Genomic DNA, 19,843 nt, shown 5'->3' on the forward strand with positions numbered 1-19,843 from the left:
CCACATAATTGGATTTGAGCACCATCTAATTTCATTATTTTTAATTTCAGTAGATTAGGGTGTACTTAATATAAATTGGGCTTGTGTCAAGCACATTTTCACTCCATGTGTCACCCTAGGTTTTTAGGTCAACCTACCTTCTAGAAACACTCCTAAATGTGTGACATTCCAAGGCTTTACCTAAGTTCTAGAAGTCTTGGAAATGTTGCCCCCTTCCTTCTCTCTTGTTTTCCAAGACACTCTTTCCTATAAATAGAGTTTCTTGCCTCTTGTATTTACATATTTAATTAATATAGTAAGAAAACTCTACTTGAGTGTTTAGTGAGTGTTTCTCCTAAAGTTTGGGTATTGTCTTGTGAGAGCATACTCTAAGTGGGGACTCTTCACCACCCATCTTGGAACTTCCCACCATTCCAAGTGGCGTGATCATCCTCTCTATTCTCCATAAGCTTTCCTTAATTTTTATCTTTTCCTTTCTTCCATTACTCCCTTTCCCTTCATTTGTATTCTCGTCTTCCTTATTTTAAATTCAATAAATATATTGTCTTTGCCATATTTTAATGTTTCAATTCCGCAATCATCATCTCCACCTTTATATTGTGTTTTTCCCTTTTGTTCTCTAGAAAAGAACCTTCACACTTACTTAACCACTTGGTTAAGTTCGTGTCCAATGGAAATCTTATTTGAGTTCTCATCATATTTTACTAATCCAAAAAGCATAAATAAAAGTGAAACATCTAAAATGTGTCAATCTAAAATCAACTCACACCAGTGGGCAAGAAGGACGAGACATGGAGATTTTGTGTTGATTATAGGGACCTTAACTAACAAACTATGAAGGATAGATTTCCCATACCTCTAGTGGATGACCACCTAGACGAGCTACATGGATCAACTCTATTTTGAAAAATTGACCTAAGAGCAGGCTACAATTCAGTTCACATGGATAAAACTGATATCCATAAAACAACCTTTAAGACACATGTTGGACATTTTGAATATTTGGTTATGCCATTTGGCCTAACCAATGCTCCAACAACATTTCAAGGGTTAATTAATGAGGTATTTAGCAAGTTCCTAAGGAGTCTGTTAGTATTCTTTGATGATATCTTGATTTACTGCAACACTTTGGAAGATCATGTGACTCATCTAGAACAAGTGTTGATGACTATGCAACAACATTCTCTATTTGCAACAAGATCTAAATGCTATTTTGGAGTGGAAAAAGTTGAATACTTGGGTCACCTTATTTCTAAACAAGGAGTAGCCACCAATCTAGAAAAAAATTATAGTTGTGCTACAGTGGCCAATGCCAAAAACAGTTAAACAATTGTGAGGATTTCTTGTGAAGGGATATGGAAGTATTGCTAGACCTTTAACAAATATGTTAAAGAAAAATAGTTTATGTTGGTATGCAAAAGTTAAGGCTGCATTTCATGATTTGAAAGTTAGCTTGGTGAGTGCTCTTTGCTTTACCAAATTTTTCCAAAGAATTTGTTGTTGAGGTGGATGCTTCAAGTACAAGTATTGAGGTTGTTTTAATGCAAGAACACATCCTATAACCTTTATTAGTAGTGTTAAATTTATAGCAACAATCTTTATCCACTTATGAAAAAGAATTGTTAGCATTAGTTTTTGTTGTACAAAAGTGGAGGCATTATTTACTAATTCAGACTTCATTATAAATACGAATCATAGAAGTCTTCAGTACATATTCAGTCAAAGATTGATCACACCCTTCCAACAAAAATGGTTGGTCAAAATCATGGAGTTTGATTTTTCTATTGAATTCAAACAGAGTCATTCAAATGTGGTTACAGATGCATTATTTAGAAAAAGATATAGTGGAAAACAATGTTATCACTACTTTCACTCCTGACGGCGATTTGATGGACAAAATTAAATTATCATGGCAGCATAAGACTCTCTTACAACAACTCATACAGGATATAAAATCTAAGGTAGCAAACTCATAAACATTATACATGGTGGCAAGGTATTCTATGCAGAAAATATTGATTGGCGGTATGCTAAGATGCAGTTTTGAGAAGGGACATTCTTCTTTTGTTACATTCTACTACTGCTGGTGGCCATTCAGGTCATTTCTGGAAGGATTTAATGGCTTTTCAAGATGTGAAGGTTCAATTGTCTATTGCCTATCATCCTCAAATGGATGGGAAAACTGAGATTGTTAACAAAGGTTTAAAGACTTTTGTGCGGTGCATGTGTATAGATGTTCCTCAAGATTGGTCTAAATGGTTAGCTTTGGTTGAATGGTGGTATAATACTACCTACCACAATACCATTAAATTCAGTCCTTACGAAGTAGTGTATGGCCAACAACCGTCACTTTATCTTCCTTATTTGCTAGGTGAATCTAGAATATAATTGGTTGATAGAAGCTTGTAGAAGAGAGAAGAAGCATTGAAGTTGATTAAGTTTCACATGAAAAATGCACATAACAGGATGAAACAACAAGTTGACAAACACAAGAGTGATAGAACATTTGAAATTGGTGACATGATGTATGTGAAGTTGCATCCTTATCGACAAACTTATGTAGCTTTTCAAAAGAATGCTAAGTTGGCATTGAAGTACTTCGGTCCATTTCAAATTGACGACAAGATGGGAACAATGGCATATAAACTCCAACTCCTTTTCCATTCTAAAATTCATAATGTGTTTCATGTCTTGCAACTCAAAAGATATGTGGAGGAAGTTGGGACATCGATTTCAATTCCTGTAGATGGATTGAATATCAAAGAACCATAATTAATTCTTAATTGAATGACTATTAAAAAATAAAGTTGTAACCAAAGTCCTTGTCAAATGGAAGCACCACCTGAAGATGCTATATGGGAGTTTTTTTATGATTTCAAGAAGTTTTAGATTTTAATTTTTGAGGATAAGGATTCTGGTGAAAGGGAGGATTTATTACCGAATAAAACCTTTAGTTATTATGTTTTTCCTGTTGGTAGCTGAAGTGGGTAATTAGCTATAAAAAAGATGTTGTAAGATTTTTTTATGCTGCTCGTTTGTTTTTTGGTTGCAGTTGTCGCTCCTCAATGCTTCTCACTCTATCTGCTTTCTTCACTTTTTCGTTGCCTTGTGCCTCCATGCTTTTTGTTTCGATGTTATATTTTTTCCTCTCTTTTTTTGTTTAGATTTGCTCTCCAATGTGCAGCTACCACATGTGTCCTTTTTTTTTTCTTTTTCAGCCTCCACAACTCCTACATTTTTTGTTGTAACTTTTTTTGGGATTAAACGGGCTCGACCCAAAATGGTTTGTTTTTCTCTTTTTTACCTTTTTTTGTTTTATTAAAGGCAGTTTCTTTATGTACCCCTTTGTTTTTCTTCATGCACCCCACACTCTTATGCAAAGACAAAATTACCCTTATTAATTTTTAAAATCCCAAAATTAACCTTAACCCAATAAAACCCTAAAAAGTGTAGATGAGTGTCGTTCGTGAGCGCATGCTACGTCATTGTTTGGTTCTTGGTAATAGCAGCGCGACACTTTCAATCAAAAGCTCGTTCTCCTTCCAAATCTCAAACATCTCTCTTGTGATTTAGAGTGTTGTTGACAAAGGTAAGTAAAGTTTCATATTTTCGGATTTGAACATCCGTTTTCTTTATGAATTTTTGTTTCCGTAAATCCTCTTTCACATTCCATATTATAGAATCCGGTAGAATTTCGGTAAACCCTATTACTTGTCGTGTTGCCTAAGTGCATGACCTTATCCGTCCAAGCCTTAACAAACTTTTCTTTATCTGGATTTAACAAATAACTAATCACATACTCGGTAAATATAGGTCATGGTGAACAAAAAACATTAAATGTCTCGACACGATGTTCTTAGGACTCTACATTTTCACAATCAACAATAGCTCCCCAAGATTCCATCACTTGATCCCATGCCTTTTTTGGATGAACAATCATTTTACATTTTGCTTTAACATTTTTATCAATGTGAAAACGACATAACAAATTAACAGTTTTGGGAAACACAACATGTATTGCATTCATTAGTGCAATATCTCTATCACTAACCACAACCTTTGGGTATGAATCAACTCTCAAAAACAAACCTTTCAGTTTATCAAGGGCCCATACAAAGTTATGATGATGTTCTGATGCAAGTAACATAAATGCAGCACTGAAGGTCAATCTCGTTGATGTAACACCAACAACTTCAAACAAGGGCATCCTATACCTATTAGTTTTGTACGTACTATCCATCATCAATACAATGTTAAAGGAATTCAATAGCTTCACTGAATCAGGGTGTGTCCAAAATAAATCTTGAACAACATTTGTTCCTTCTTCAAACCTAAACCAATGGACATACATACCTCGCTCAAGTAACATCATCAATTGTTGCATTTCAGTTCTATCACCTCGTACTGATTTTTTGTACAAATATCGTGCATTATAAACTTGCTTTATTGTGGTCATATTTTTCTCATTATGCTCTTTCATTGTTAGCAAAATATTTCTAGGCTTCACCGAACTGTTTGTCATGTCCATAAGCATTGATTTCTCACTATATGAGAACCTACCAACATATGGATGACCAACCAATGTATTTGCCAACTCATGATTATGAGACCCACAAATTAATTTCAATATCCATCCTTCACCACTCTTTACTGGATACCCTCGTAATCTGAAAGGACAACCACATTTCCTAGTTCCACTCTCAGTAACCTGTAAATCCTTCTTATATCGTCTATATTTACCTCCTCTCTCACAACCTAATAATACAAATGTCTTCCTTCCTCGTTGGCCAGTTGAAGTATCCGATCTCAATATCACAATAACAAAACCAAAGTGAAACGCAACTTTGCTAACCCACTTTAGGAGCTCATCCCGAGTACGTAATACAATTTAGGCTTCCGGATTCAGCAATCCGGAAAACAACAATTGATGAAAAGTTAACTTTCGGAATACCCCCTCATCCAAAAAATACAATTCAATAAATTCTGAATTCATGAATCTGTAATACATTACTGGATCCCAATATCTGGTAACCCTGAAATCTCCATAACCACCATGCTCCTAAAAAAACTTAACCCTTACCTCTACAACCAAAACAATACTTCGGCAACGTTGCGTACTCATCCACCTTGCTTCGAACAATTACAAAGACCCTCCACCAACAGTTGATATTCAATGATGAAGATGAACAATGACAAAGGAAGCCCAGCACGGTGCCCCTTTTCAAATTATAGGTCAAGGTTAATTTTGGGATATTTTAAATTGTGGGGTGCAGGAAGAAGAAGCCTTTATTAAAAAAATGAAATGTAAAAAGGATTGGCCCAGTATCTTTGTTTGCTTATTTTTATTTATTTATTTATTTTATAAAAAACGAAAATAAAAAGATAAAATATAGTTTTCAAAAAATAAAATAATATTGTTTTATTTTTGTTTTGTAATTTTTTTATTTAATTTTATTTGTTAGTGTTTTTACTTTTAAAACTTTATTATTATTTTTTAAATTCTCTAAATTTATGATTTTTATTATTTTTAGTAAAATAATTTTTTTCATTGTTTTTCAAATTAATTGAACATGTATATTTTAACAAAATTTTATTTACACGGACAAAATTAAGTGTTGACAATTAGTTTTTTTTTATGAAAATAAGGTTTTGGATCACTTTTGGTATAATATACACCTTGGTGAAATTTGAGTTTTTTTTTTGAGGTTCCCTCATATTGGTAGGTTTCTAGAAGTTCACTTGACTCCCTTTTCTACCACTCGCTCACATGCACAATTGATATGATCTAGGTCTTATTTGATTTTCAACTACTTAGTCATGTTGACCTACCTTGCAGTATTTTCACGTGTACACTCATTTAAGCCTTATTAACCTTTTTTTTTTATGTTGTTTTAGTTCATTATAAGTTCTGAAACTGAAAAACCATTATATGTCCAACCTTGTAATTTGAGGATTGGTTAAAAATAAGTGAGGGTGTTACCTTGACCTTTTTGATAATTTGATGTATATTGAGGTTTTGATGCATTATGACTTTATTGGAAGTAACTTGAAAAGAGACGAAAGCATGAGAAATGAGAAAAAATTTAAAACATACGGGGTTTGATATGAAAAAGTAAAGAAAAATGGATGGAAAAGGAAAAAGAGTGAATATTGAGTTTTTGGTTACCATATACTTATTTTAATTCATTCCTCATTACTCCTTTTTTTTTTCTCTTTGGTTTATAGCTTTGTGTTCATTCTTTTATCCTACCTTTACCTTGACCACATTACAAGGTTAATTGAAGTCATTGTCATTTTTAGATGCATATATTTTGAGTAATGAAAATTAGAAGCTCTTGAAGACTATGGTAATGTTTACTTTCATTATGTGCCTTGAGTGAAAATATTAACCAAAACACTTGAGAAAATATGTGACACACATATCCTTGTGAGAATTTATTTTTACCAATTTCGATCCATAATTTAATTTGATTGAAGTTCTTGCTTACTTTTATGTTTGGAATATACTCTTGATTGTTTTGATTCTTTAAAAATTTGATTGATTGTTTATCAGATCCATTGAAATTTTTGGTTTGTTTTCTTTTCTTCCCTTTTGCTTGAGAGGGCAAAAACTTAACTTTGAGTTATTTGAACACTCATATTTGATACTCACATTTATAGTCTAATTGCATCTTTTAAGTGTTTATTGTTTCTTTATTTCTTACATTTAGCATGTATTTGTATTTTCAGCAATAGATAGGAGTCTTTCTAAATATTGACTATATTTTTTATTTTTCTACTGTATTTTTGTGTTTCTTTTTACACTGACCATTGTATATTGTTGGGTTCATATATTTTTTTTTTTGCATATATTCTTTTCAACTGATTCTTTTTGCATGGAACTCCTTACTTCCCAAAGCTTCAATTTGGACAACGTGGTGTTTGGGTTTGAAGCCATTTTTAATAAATTGTACAAGTTTAGGCAGAACGCATAGTTTTGTTTATATAATTTTTTTATATTGTTGACCTTAAAAATGGGATATATATATATATATATATATATATATATATATAGATAGATAGATAGATAGATAGATAGGTAATTAGATTATGAGTAGGATTTTCATTCTGAGAGATAAGCTTTAGTTTTTTACTTTTACGTATAGTTTTCAGTTTATATTTATTCAGTTAGTTTTCGTCTTTAGTTTTCAATTTGTCCAATGGAATTCTTCTCTTATTTGCATACTTCTGGAAGAACTTTCACTCACTATTCTTTCTTCTTTTGTCGTTTACAGTTTTGCTTTCTTTTTAAGTTTCTATTCTTTGAATTGTTGAGAATTATGAATTTTTGAATCGTAATACCTCAAGCAAGCAATGTGTAGATCAATTGGTTGCTTTGAGTTCATTATGTAACCTTGATCCTTAAATATTGCATTTCTTGATTATGAATTGTAAGTCTATGGTTGTATAATTCGATTGAATTGTATTTTCATTTTTAAACGCAAGAACTAGGCGATTGTTTGGATTTCTTGTATTCAAGCTTCAGGAGAACTGGGTAAAACCAATTCTCACTTGAGTTTTTACATTTCTTGAATCCATTTACATTTTACTTTCTGTTTCTGAAATTAGATTGTTATTTTTTTATTCAATATTATGTTTGTTCAATTCGCATTGCTTGTTACCGTTTATCACATTATATTTTCTTTCTCTTATATTTTTGTTTCATGTTTTTATTGTTAATTGTAATTTCCTTTTCTCCCTTCATTTTAATTTCATTTTTTGATTTCTATCAGTTTTCAATTTCATTTCAGTTACTAGTAATTGTTTAATTTTGTTAATTTTGTTTTCTATTTTTGGTTAACTCTGTTTTCAGTTTTCATTTTCTTTCTATCTTCTAGTTTTCGTTTTTTGATTCGTTTCTATTGCTTTTAATTCAATTTCTATTTTTTCTTTTGTTTTTAATTCCTTAAATTAAAAATCACACAATCTTAACTTTCTTATGGAGAATAATAAGTGGTGGATAGGTATGATGTGTGTCTTATTTGACCTAGATTAGCCTCTATATTGCATATTTAGGGAGGAATTTGTTTTGAAAGTTCATTACAACGTGAGCCTTATCACCCCATCTATTGTAGCCCCTTCTTCTACTTTTGGTATTGCTACACCATCCTTGTTTACCCTAGCCCCAACTCCACCCACTACTTATGCACAACCTAGAAAATTTGCATCTCCATCCCCTTTTGACGGTCAACTGACCAATAATAGTTGTATCCTTTGCTCTTGTGATTCCATCATCGACTAATATTGATGTTGGTTCAGTAGTTGAAGATGATCTGACTCTTCGTGATCAACCTTATGGTCAAAGACAATATTTAATTTCAATTTTAATAATTCATTGTATGTTATATACCAATGTTTGCTTCATCATCTCATTGTAATTACATTTGTTCCATCTAGGGTTGCTTCCTAGGCTATCACAAAGTGCATTAAGCAACAATTTCTTGAACCTTGGACAACGTGTGGAGTGATGTTGACCTTGAAGATCAAAGCTTCATTTGACGTTTCCAAATCATACATTGAAGAATTGAAGGCACTGTGTGTCTAGGTAAATTTTGATGTACTTGTGTTTGTTTCTTTCCAATGCTTTATGATCGAAGTCCACCCCACAAAATGTTTTTATTTCCAAAACTGCTAAGTGTTTTTAATCGATTGATTTAGTATCAATAGGTTAAAACTACTTAACTTCTTTTACTTGTTTTAAAAGAGTTTATTTGTCAAAATTGTTTCTCTCTGTTTAGAGAATCACCAAGTTATTTCAAAAAATGGCTTTGCTTAGGGCTTTCTCGATGGCACAACACTAAATAACTTGTACTACCTTCAACCTCAATGCACATATCAAGGTGTAATTATGTATCATGTTACTAAGATATTCTAATATTTAGTTTAGGAAAGGATAAACTCAAGAAAGATGAGAAGGTAAGTGATAAGTCATTGGGATTGGTTGTCACAAGGTACCCCGATAAGATCAAATTTGGGATTTTATAACTCAAAACTCCATAAAGTTCTCACAATGAGAAAAATCAATTTTCTTTCAAAATTCATATATCTCCATCTCCCTCGATTGTATTTCAAGCATATCCTTTTATAGGCCAAATTATGTAAGGCCCTCTAAGTTCCACATTCATCCTCGTTAACATTTAATGTCCATTAGTAATTAACTTTCACTAGTGTTGTCTTTAATTTCCATTATATGCATCATTATTTACCATCATGAGAACATGAATGATTCACCTTTTTGTGTTTCTTTATCTTCTCATGTTTCTTTAGTATTATTTTTCATTTCCTTCTTTTTGGTCTTTTTTGTGTGTTTATTTCTCCTTTTCTCTTTTCTTCTATAATATTTTTTTCTTGAATTTCCTTTTCCCTCAACTTCTTTTCTTGTATTTCTTTACCACTTAACTTGTTATCTTTTTCCCTTTTTTTAAATTTGCAAAAGAGAAATTGAAAAAACAAGTCTAGAATTCAATATCGAAAAGCCAAATTCTGATTTGTGATAATGGAATCTGCAACGCTAAAAAGTTCTATCTTCAAATATTCAAATTTTGAAGTTATATACAATAAAGTAAATAATATACTTTTGTCTATAGTTTTGATGTCATTAACATTCTGATTGTATTGAAGTTGTCTTCTTGTTATATCAATCTCTTTCATAAAAAAAATATGAAATGTAAATTACTAATAAGTACTTCACTATAGACCACTCAGATTTTTTAGGTTCAAGGAGTATTTTTTAAACTACAAAAATAGATAAATTTAAAATACATTATTAAATATAGATAAATCGTCTTATACGACAGTGATTTCTAATAAAATAATTATGTTTTATTTTTTATTTAAAAAATTAAATTTGTAACCAATAGTTTAACCTAAAAAAAATTATAATAAAATAACTTCAATATTATTTCAAAGTAGTAAAATATATGTTTCAAAATATTATTTAAAAAATAGTAAAGTCTCATCTTAAAACATCTTTACCGTTTTTTTATAATTTATATTATTCAATATTTTTGTAATTTTTTTAAAAGTACTCCGAAATGTAAAATATGCGCTATACTTTATTGCAGCAGTTTAGCATATTAACTATGCAAAAGGACCAATACATATCTCTGGATTAATTAAAGAATTCCAAATAATGTTCAACAAAAAATTATTGATTTATTGGTTGGTAGGAACTTTAATTATTTACAGAGTAGTGAAAGATATAAAACTAATGTTGTTGTTAATTATTTTACTTCTAGCACAAATACAAAAGTAATAAGTTAAAATTTAATATTTTTATTTATTAAAAAGTGAACATTAAGTCTAACTCAACAGTTTTAGATATTATCCTAGATCAAGCCTTTAATTATGCTAAAGTGAACACTTTCGAAAGGTCAATCACCCCCTCCTTGGAAAATATGTTTATTCTGTGCTTCCATAATTCACTAACTACAACAATCAAAACACAATTCCAAACAACATTTACCTGGACATGAGCATTTAGCAAATTAAAACGCAAGAAGTGAGTAGTTGGATCAACATGATCAACCGACGCAATCCCTAACCATGCATGACACTTATTCCACACTAACCAAGCAATCTTGCAATAAAAAAATATGTGTTTTGTCGACTCCACTGCCATCCTGCAAAAACTACATAGATTGGTATCAACCAAAACCCCACGTCTTTCCAAGTTAACTTTTGTGGCAATCGAATTGATCAACACCCTCCAAGCGGTAACCTATGCTGAGGGCAAAGCAATAGTCTTCCAGAGGGAGACAAACACACTATTTCACTCAACAGGGTCTCTTAAAAAAGCATAGGCAGATTTTATTGAAAAATCACTACCTTACCAACCTTCCAAACTCGACTATCTGCAGAATTCAAGATAGGGATCTTTCCATGCACTTCTTGTAACAATTGAACTTCCTGGCAGATTTCCCAATCAAACAGACCTCTCCTCCAGAGTAACTTCCACTCCCCACAAGACTGTAAACTACCTTCTTTATTCCCACACAAAGAAAACAATCTTGGAAATTTACTTTTCAGATCTCACCCAAACATCTTTCCAAAACAAGACATCTTTCCCGTCTCCCACTCTCCGCTCGCAACAATTCTCAAAGGATTTACCCCATTCCTCCATTCCTCCATCCCCAAACCCCCTTCAAGTCTCTCCACCAGCTGTAATCCTTAGCATTACTCCTTTGTTCTTGCAAATTTCTCCAGCCTCCATATTTAGACTCAAGAATTTCCTTCCACAGACCATCCTTCTTAGTCTCTAGACGCCAAATCCACTTTCCCAGCAGTGCCGCATTGAAAAACCTTAAATTCAAAATTCCAAGACCATCAGCTTCTCTAGGCTCGTAAGCCTTTTTCCACGAGATCCATGCTACTTTCCTTCCTTCATTTCCCCATCCCCATAAAAACCTTCTCTGTACCTTTTCAAACTCCTTTAACACAACAACAGACAGTTTATACATGGATAAATAGAACAACGGAATAGCAGAAAGCACCGGCTTAATAAGACACACTCTCTCTGCCATCGAGAGAAATCTGCCTTTCCATCTACCCAACCTGCTCTTAACTCTTTCTAACACACCGTCCCAGAACGAGACTCTCTTGTGACTCCCCCCACAAGCAACCCCAAATATTTGAAAGGAGTTTTCATTACTTCGCAATTAAGGATTGCAGCATATTGCTGGATCACGATGTGGTCAACCCCCACCCCTCCAATTCTACTTTTCGAGAAATTAACCTTCAAATCAGAGGCTAATTCAAAACAGTGCAGAATAACCTTCAGATTGCAGACCGATTTAAAATTCGCTTCACATAAAAACAGAGTATCATCCGCATATTGAAGCATGTTTACCTTAACCTTTCGTACCCCAACCTCCAGACTCTCCACCAGATTCTTCTCAACAGCTATCCTTACAACACCTGTCAATCCTTCTGCCACAATGAGAAACAAGAAAGGCGCAAGAGGGTCACCTTGACGTAGACCCCTCTTTGGGCAGAATTCTGAGGTAGGACTCCCATTTACAAGCACCGACACAGAGGATTCCAAACAAGATTTTATCCATCTGATCCATTTTTCGCAGAAGCCTAACCTTCCAAGCATGTAAAATAAGAACTCCCAGCTTACAGAATCATAGGCCTTCTCGTAATTAACTTTAAAGTAAACACAACTTTTCTTCCTTCACTTCACCTCCTCTAAAACCTCATTTGCCACGAGGACACTATCCAATATGCCCCTTCCTTCCAAGAAAGCAGATTGTCTGGAATCAATCAACTTACTCATCACCTTCTTCAACCGAAGAGACAAAACCTTAGAGACAATTTTGTATAAACAACCTACCAAAGAGATAGGACTGAAGTCACTTAGCTGCTACGGATTGTCTATCTTGGGAACCAAACAGATGAAAGACGCATTTGACCCTCTGGGCCTACTTCCTCTATCTGCAAACTCATTCACTGCCTTCAGAACATCTTTTCTGAAAATCTCCCAACAGAACTTTAAAAAACCAAAGTTAAACCCGTCGGGACTAGGACTCTTCGAGCTTTCACAACTCCATATTGCAAATTTAACTTCTTCTTCAGATATATCTTCGACCAACATTCTATTTTCCTCCCCAGAAACTAAGCTGAAAGCAACATTATCCAGCTTGACAGGAACCCCCTCAACTTCATCAAACTGAGATTTAAAAAATTCCTAACCTTATCCTTTACCACCTCTGTATTATCACACCACATGCCATCCACAAAAACTCCATTTAAGCCATTTCTCGCCCTCCTCCACTTAACAGCCGAATGGAAAAAACTTGTATTGAGATCCCCATGTTGCAACCACTAATGACGAGCTTTCTGCTTCAAAATAGCCTCTTGCTTAAAAAGGAACCAACTGTATTCATCTAGCAACACTCGCCTCTCCTCCCTTCCCTGCTCGTTTAGATCACTTTCATCATCCCTTGCGTCCAACTCTTGTACTTTCTTGACCAATTTATTCCCTTCAAGGTTCACATAACCAAAGACCTCCCTATTCCATATTTTTAAATCAGCCTTAAGATTTTTCAATTTTTCTTTAAACACAAACATGCCTCCCCCCTGTACCTCGTAACTATGCCACTTGCTCCTGACAAAATCTTTAAACCTCCCATCACTCTGCCACGCATCCAAACTTCTGAACGGTTTTGGACCCCAATCCACTTTTGAGACCTTAAACACTAAAGCGCAATAATCAGAAACAATTCTGCTTAACACAAATTGTTTACAATCCGACCACACATCCAACCATTCCCTGGACACTAAGACCCTGTCAATTCTACTTTTAACTGACCCGTTCGGCTTGTACCAAGTAAACTTTCTCCCTACCATCGGTACATCCACAAGCTCAGAGTTTTCAATAAATTCATTAAACCCTCTGACATCTATGTTGTAGTCTGACGCTGAAAACAGACTCCTTCTCTCTTCCTGTCTCCTAACAAAATTAAAGTCTCCAATCATGCACCACACCCTATTATTCTGGCGTCGTCTGAGCTCACTGATGTCTTTCCATAGAACCTTCTTTTCCTCCAACAAGCTTGGTCTATAAACATTAACTATTACAACCTGAACCCCTCCACCGCCCTTCCACACCCCTTCAACAGCAGAGAAATTGTTGCCTTTGACAGAATTGACGAGTTGAAATTGGTTGTTTCTCCACATAGTTATGATCCCTCTTGTGTTATTTCTAGCACCAACTTCAATCCACCCAATATCATTAGATCCCCACAAATGAAAAACCAACTCCTTACTAATCTCGTCACATTTAGTCTCTTGTAAGCAAATCATATCTGCCTGTTCTTTGCTGATCAAATCTTTAATATATTTTCGTTTAATACCCCCTCCTAACCTTCTTATATTCAGACTAACAACCTTCATCATCTGAAACACTGGTCTCCTTCCCAACAACCTGCTGTTTGTCGCTATCTCGATTTTCCAAAGATTTTAACTTGCTAATAACAATTTCCTCGTCACCATTAAAGGAAAACCCAAGTTCCTTTCCTATGCTCCACATTCTAGCAGCTTCAAAGTTATCGTTTTTCAACCAATTAAACCTAAAAGTCCTCTCAACTCATTCTCTTCAATTCCTTTTTCTCAAATCCTTCTCTTTAGTTTCTTTTTCTTCACTAATTTTGTTTTCTACTATCTCTCTATTTTTATTTTCCTCCATCTCTTTCTCTTATCACAATAACATAATTTCTTTTCCAATACCTCTATATCTTTGCTCTTTATTTTCTCTTCTTCTCTCCTCAAAGTTCTCTTTCAATTTCCTCTCTATTTGTAACAAAATCATCAACAAACAATTTATGATATGCATTAAGTTAATAAGATATTTTAGCACTAGTACTTTCCATATGTCCAAAAAAATTTGAAAGTAAAAAAAAATCTCATTGAATCACGAGGCAAAGCTCTAATACCAACTGAAGAGAAAACGAAAGGGATATGTTCTGATATTTAGTTGGGGGAGAATATTAAAGTCACACTCAAGAAAGATGAGAATGTGAGGGATAAGTCATAAAGGTTAATCACCATTAGCTATCATGATAAGATCAATTTTAGGTCCTTATAACTTAGAACTCCATAAAGTTCTCACAAAGAGAAAACTCAATTTTCTTTCAAAATTCATACCTCAAACTTCTTGCAAAATGTTTATATTTATAAGATTATAGGGAAGCAAGGAGTAAAAGTCCATTAAGACTCCACTTAAAAATTGTTGGAGATCCCACATCGACTAGAGATTAGAGTCTTTCATAGTATATAAGTGGGTGCAAACCTCACCCCATAAGCCGGTTTTATGGGGCTGAGTTAGGCTTAAAGTCCACTTTCTAATATGGTATCAGAGCTCAGCTCTGGTTGCTACATTTATATATGGGTGAAGTTGTTGATCCCTCACAAGATCTTTGTTCACCTTACCATGTTATTCATCAGATAATTCATCCTTGAATAGAGTTTGCTTTCTCGTTACACAACAAGAGAGACAATTTTCAAAGTCAGAAGTAGAGTCTCAACAAATTGGTTTTACTCCTGAGCAGTATCAAACATTGTTAGGTCTTTTACAACAGGTCAAATCCAGTGACAATGTTTCTAGTCAAGTCTCTGTTATTCCTTCCAACATGACAACACAAACTGATAATAACTTTATTTGTTCCTTTAGTTCTTGGATTATTGATAGTGGTGCTACTGATCACATTTGTTCATCCTTAACTTATTTCGCTTCATATCAACAAATTCATCCTATTTTTGTTAAATTATCAAATGGTAATAAAGTCATTGCCAATTATTCTGGAAGTTTTTGCTCAATCGAGATCATGTCATAGACAATGTTTTATATATTCCTTCACCTTTAATCTTCTTTCAGTAACAAAATTGATTGATAAACTATCTTATGTTCTTACCTTTGATTCTAATGGTTGTCACATCCAAGACAAAAAATCCTTGAAAAATAATTGGTTCTGCTAAGATGCAAGATAAACTTTATATACTCAGGATCCAATCTTACCAGAAACTTCAAATTAAACCCATCAAATCTACACATCATCAATATTGTTAATGTCAGTGATCTAGAAACCCTTTGGCATTTTCGATTAGGTCATATTTCAAATAAATGTATTGATGTAATCAAGAATAAATTTCCTTTTGTTAAATATAACAAATCTTTTGTTTGTGATGTTTGTCATTTTGCAAAGCAAAAAAGACTTTCTTTTCCTATTAGTATATCTAAATCAAAAAAATATTTTGATTTGATTCATGTAGATATTTGGGGACCATCTTCAATACCATCAATTCATGGCCATAAATATTTCTTGACCATAGTTGATGACTATTCGAGGTACACAAATTTTTCCTTTAAAACAAAAATCTGAAGTTGTCTAGGTTTTGGAAAATTTTGTTGTTTTTGTTCAAACACAATTTGAGACAACAATAAAAATAATAAGAAGTGATCTGGGACTGAATTTTTCATGACTAATTTCTTTGTCAATAAAAGAATAGTACATCAAACATCATGTGTCAATACTCCACAACAAAATGGTATAGTTGAAAGGAAACACATGGTCATTTATTAAATGTAGCAAGAGCTCTCATGATACAATATCATTTACCCAAAATTTATTGGTCATATTTTGTGATACATGTCACGTATATTATAAACATGCTTCCCATACCTGTTTTAAGGCTAGGCGACTAGCGAAAGGTAATTGTGGACCTAGGGGTGCGCTTAGTATGTATGTGGTATAAGTTAAGTAAGTGTTTTATTTTAAACCTAAACCCATGTGTGTTAGGGCACATAGATGTTAGGTTGCATGTATAATGAAAGATAGCGTAGTACCACGTAGAGGGTGCCTATGTAAACAGATTGGACCCCTGATGTTGGTACATTAGTTGGTACCCTGATGGTTATTCTGTTATTATTTTATGCACTCCCTAGAGGAAAGATTCAGTTCCGTTGCAGCACTGTGAGAGTGTGCCCTTGAACATAATATTTTCCTGATGAGTATGCTTTCAGTTGAGATTAGATTCTCGAGATGGAAAACTGTTACAAGAGGTAAGCTATAAAAGGGGGTTGAGACCCCAGATAAAGGTACACTATTTCTAAGACTGAAACTTACTACTTCTTAAATTCTTATAAGCCCTGTATTGACTTGATCGTTCGGAGTGCAATCAACAGGTGGGCTCCCTCTGTTTCAACGGAGCTACATTCCAGAGCAGCAATAGATAAGACGAACTTGTGAAGAAACTGATGAAGTTAGAGTTTGTCATCATAGTCAACCTGCGAGCAAGTCAACCAGCAAAAACAATAATTATGTTATTTTATTTTTTATTTAAAAAATTAAATTTGTAACCAATAGTTTAACCTAAAAAAATTATATTAAAATAACTTCAAAATTATTTCAAAGTAGTAAAATATATGTTTCAAAATAGGAATTTTATTATTTAGAAAATAGTAAAGTCTTAACTTAAAACATCTTTACTTTTTTTTTATAAATTATTCAATATTTTTGTAAATTTTTTAAAAGTACTCCGAAATGTAAAATATGCGCTATACTTTATTGCAGCAGTTTAGCATATTAACTATGCAAAAGGACCAATACATATCTCTGGATTAATTAAAGAATTCCAAATAATGTTCAACAAAAAAATATTGATTTATTGGTTGGTAGGAACTTTAATTATTTACAGAGTAGTGAAAGATATAAAACTAATATTGTTTTTAGTTATATTACTTCTACACAAATAGAAAAAGTAATAAGTTAAAATTTAATATTTATTACAAACTGGACATTAAGTCTAACTCAACTCCATAAAACTAACTCATAATGAGGTGAAGTTTATACTCACTTATATACAATAAAATATTCTCTATCTAGTCGGATTCCAACATTATTAACTTTAATTTACATATATTTATTTGAATAAAAGACGTGTATTATATTATTTGAAATTAGGTAGATAAACAACGTATATTAGTTTCTTTGAATATGTGTAGCTTGAGAATGAAAGTAGCTTCACCTGTCCAACTGTGACATTACCTGTGGAACCGTCCTCTTATCTCTGAGTCACACATTCAAAAGCTTCCAAGGCCAAAAGGGTCAACCATTCGCTACAAGTTTGATCACCAACTTCTCATCAACTTCATTTTCAAATCACTTTGTTTTCTCCTTCTATATTTCAAATCTTCACACATATATAAATACTACTCATAAGGGCATAGAAAAAAAAGTATAAGCATCAATGAAAATGGAAGCAATGTTGAGGGCACTGTGCTGCATTGCAGTTGTTGTCCTACTGCAATGTATCCCAAGAGGAAGTGCTCAAGATAGCTCTTGCCTGGACAAGCTTTCACCTTGCCTAAGCTACCTGAATGGCAGTGAAAACCCTCCTGATAGCTGCTGTGAGCCTCTCAAATCAGTGATTGAATCTGATGCAGAATGCCTGTGTAGCTTGGTGACTAACAGAGGGACAAGGCAAGCAGAACAAGCTGGTATTAATGTCAGTGAAGCTCAGCAATTGCCTGGTAGATGTGGCCAACATGTGAATCCATTGTCTTGCCTCACAAGTATGTTTTCCTTCTAATCCTTTTGTATATTATAAGAGATGTCTAACATTTGTATAAACACTAAAAAAAAAAAAAAATCTTAAACAAAACTTAATTTTAAAAATTAAAAAAAAATTAGTTACTATATAAATTAAACTATATATTATTTCAAAAACATTAGTTATTAATTAATTTAGATTTTAGATTTTAAAGTTATAGTTAATTAAATACTAATTTATAAATTTTTATTAATAATATAAATTATTTTAAATACCAATAAATTTATAATTTTAAAAAATATTATATAATTTAATAAATATAGTAATTTTTTTTTTTAATATTAATTTTTATTTAATAATTTTCCACTTTTTAATATATACACTTTTTCCATTGATTAAAACATATTGAAAATTGCAAAAAGGTAAGAAAGATGGTTGTTAAATATACCATGAAATCTACAAATTTTGTAAATTTTGACAAACCTTAATAGATTAGAGTGTTAGAAAGTGTGTACTAGTAAGGTTAATGCACATATTTTAATAGATACCTTTTCCTTTCCACTTTACATGATAGGAGGAAAATGATGTTTCAAACTTATTATTCTTTTATAAAATTAATAATGCATTAAATATTTGTTTTAACTAAGTTTTTCATTAAAGAGATAAATAAAATAGTACAAGTTATATTTATTTTCTATGAAAAATAAAATAGTAATGTCATTCCTTGAATGTCTGATAAATTAGGTGTATGAAATAAATATAAAATATTATTACTATAATTAAAGTAAAAGCCTTTATTAATATCTACTAATTGTTCATAGCAATGGGATATGATGGGATAAATAAAAGAAAAGGTTAAAACATGAAAAAAACAGGTTGTAAATAGTATAAACAGTTTTAGATTATATTTAAAAAATTATACGTAAAAAGTTTCATAAATTTTTAAATAAGTAATTTAAAATCATACTTACACTCAGTAACTATTAATTAATAGTTATTAAAAGAAGATAATAATGAAAGGTCCGTTGAGATGTGTTAGTATGTTTCAATCAACATCGGATCACTACAATGTGTATTTATAGTTTAGAATTTGAATTTTAATAATATCAATAATAAATCATAATATAAACTATATAGTTTTTAACTATTAATATTATTTTCCACCGAGTAATTTTCTAAGGCTAAAACATATTTTGGTATTTGTTATTTCAGGTTCACCCGGTCCAACGAACTCGGAACGAAACTCAGCAACCGAATTTATGCGGGTGTCTAATGGAATTTTTATGATAATATTTTTTTGGTCAATTATTGCACGTGTATAACCAGCATCAGTTTTGCCAATGGAATATATCAGATATTAATTAATATATAAATTCATATATTAAGTTTTTCTTACATTTTTTTTACGTTTCATCTTTAAATTTTAGTGTATAATAACTATATTATGCATATTATTTAAAAGATAAAATAGAAAATAATATGAAAAGAACTACTACGCTCTACTAATTAAATTTTAGAAAAAATAAAATAAAATAAAAAAGTGATACGCAGGCTTTATGTTTCCGCTAACACTAAAATGGCGAATAACAAAATGTTGAATAGTGTTCTGAAATTTGGTACTAGACCTAAAATTCCAAATTAAGAGATGATTAAAGAAAAGTTCTTATAGAACATTATATTTTGTTGAGAGTGAAATAGAGAAGAAAGAAATAAATATGATAGAAAATATGTATTATTTGGATTATAGAAATAA

At 32.3% G+C, this 19,843-nt stretch overlaps 4 protein-coding genes across 4 annotated transcripts; 2 read left to right on the forward strand and 2 right to left on the reverse strand.

Annotated features, from left to right (window-relative positions):
• Window positions 1-2,118: 2,118 nt before the first annotated feature.
• LOC137838283 (uncharacterized) lies at window positions 2,119-2,772 on the forward strand. The gene is made up of 2 exons (XM_068647533.1): window positions 2,119-2,258; window positions 2,466-2,772. The coding sequence occupies exons 1-2, from the start codon at window positions 2,119-2,121 to the stop codon at window positions 2,770-2,772; spliced, it is 447 nt and encodes a 148-aa protein (XP_068503634.1).
• A 1,084-nt stretch (window positions 2,773-3,856) lies between these two features.
• LOC137838284 (protein FAR1-RELATED SEQUENCE 5-like) lies at window positions 3,857-4,882 on the reverse strand (the record flags this gene model as incomplete). The annotated part of the gene is made up of 1 exon (XM_068647534.1): window positions 3,857-4,882. A coding segment is annotated over one exon (1,026 nt), but the record flags the coding sequence as incomplete, so codon positions are not given.
• A 7,982-nt stretch (window positions 4,883-12,864) lies between these two features.
• Window positions 12,865-13,845, reverse strand: LOC137838285 (uncharacterized). Its single transcript, XM_068647535.1, has one exon. The coding sequence runs from the start codon at window positions 13,843-13,845 to the stop codon at window positions 12,865-12,867; it is 981 nt and encodes a 326-aa protein (XP_068503636.1).
• Window positions 13,846-17,776: 3,931 nt separating this feature from the next.
• LOC137836426 (non-specific lipid transfer protein GPI-anchored 30) lies at window positions 17,777-19,487 on the forward strand. The gene is made up of 2 exons (XM_068645144.1): window positions 17,777-18,112; window positions 19,303-19,487. The coding sequence occupies exons 1-2, from the start codon at window positions 17,788-17,790 to the stop codon at window positions 19,410-19,412; spliced, it is 435 nt and encodes a 144-aa protein (XP_068501245.1). The 5' UTR covers window positions 17,777-17,787; the 3' UTR covers window positions 19,413-19,487.
• The last annotated feature ends 356 nt before the right edge of the window (window positions 19,488-19,843 follow it).

Source organism: Phaseolus vulgaris, chromosome 4 (genome assembly GCF_000499845.2).
Source record: "Phaseolus vulgaris cultivar G19833 chromosome 4, P. vulgaris v2.0, whole genome shotgun sequence".
NCBI lineage: Eukaryota > Viridiplantae > Streptophyta > Magnoliopsida > Fabales > Fabaceae > Phaseolus > Phaseolus vulgaris.

Bases quoted from the DNA above. Each gene is read 5' to 3' on its own strand.
- LOC137838283 (XM_068647533.1), top strand. From the start codon at position 2,119: ATGGCTTTTCAAGATGTGAAGGTTCAATTGTCTATTGCCTATCATCCT. The intron at 2,259-2,465 runs GTTAGCTTTGGT...TGCACATAACAG, and splicing joins CCTCAAGATTGGTCTAAATG to GATGAAACAACAAGTTGACA.
- LOC137838285 (XM_068647535.1), bottom strand. From the start codon at position 13,845: ATGATTTGCTTACAAGAGACTAAATGTGACGAGATTAGTAAGGAGTTG.
- LOC137836426 (XM_068645144.1), top strand. From the start codon at position 17,788: ATGAAAATGGAAGCAATGTTGAGGGCACTGTGCTGCATTGCAGTTGTT. The intron at 18,113-19,302 runs GTATGTTTTCCT...TTGTTATTTCAG, and splicing joins TCCATTGTCTTGCCTCACAA to GTTCACCCGGTCCAACGAAC.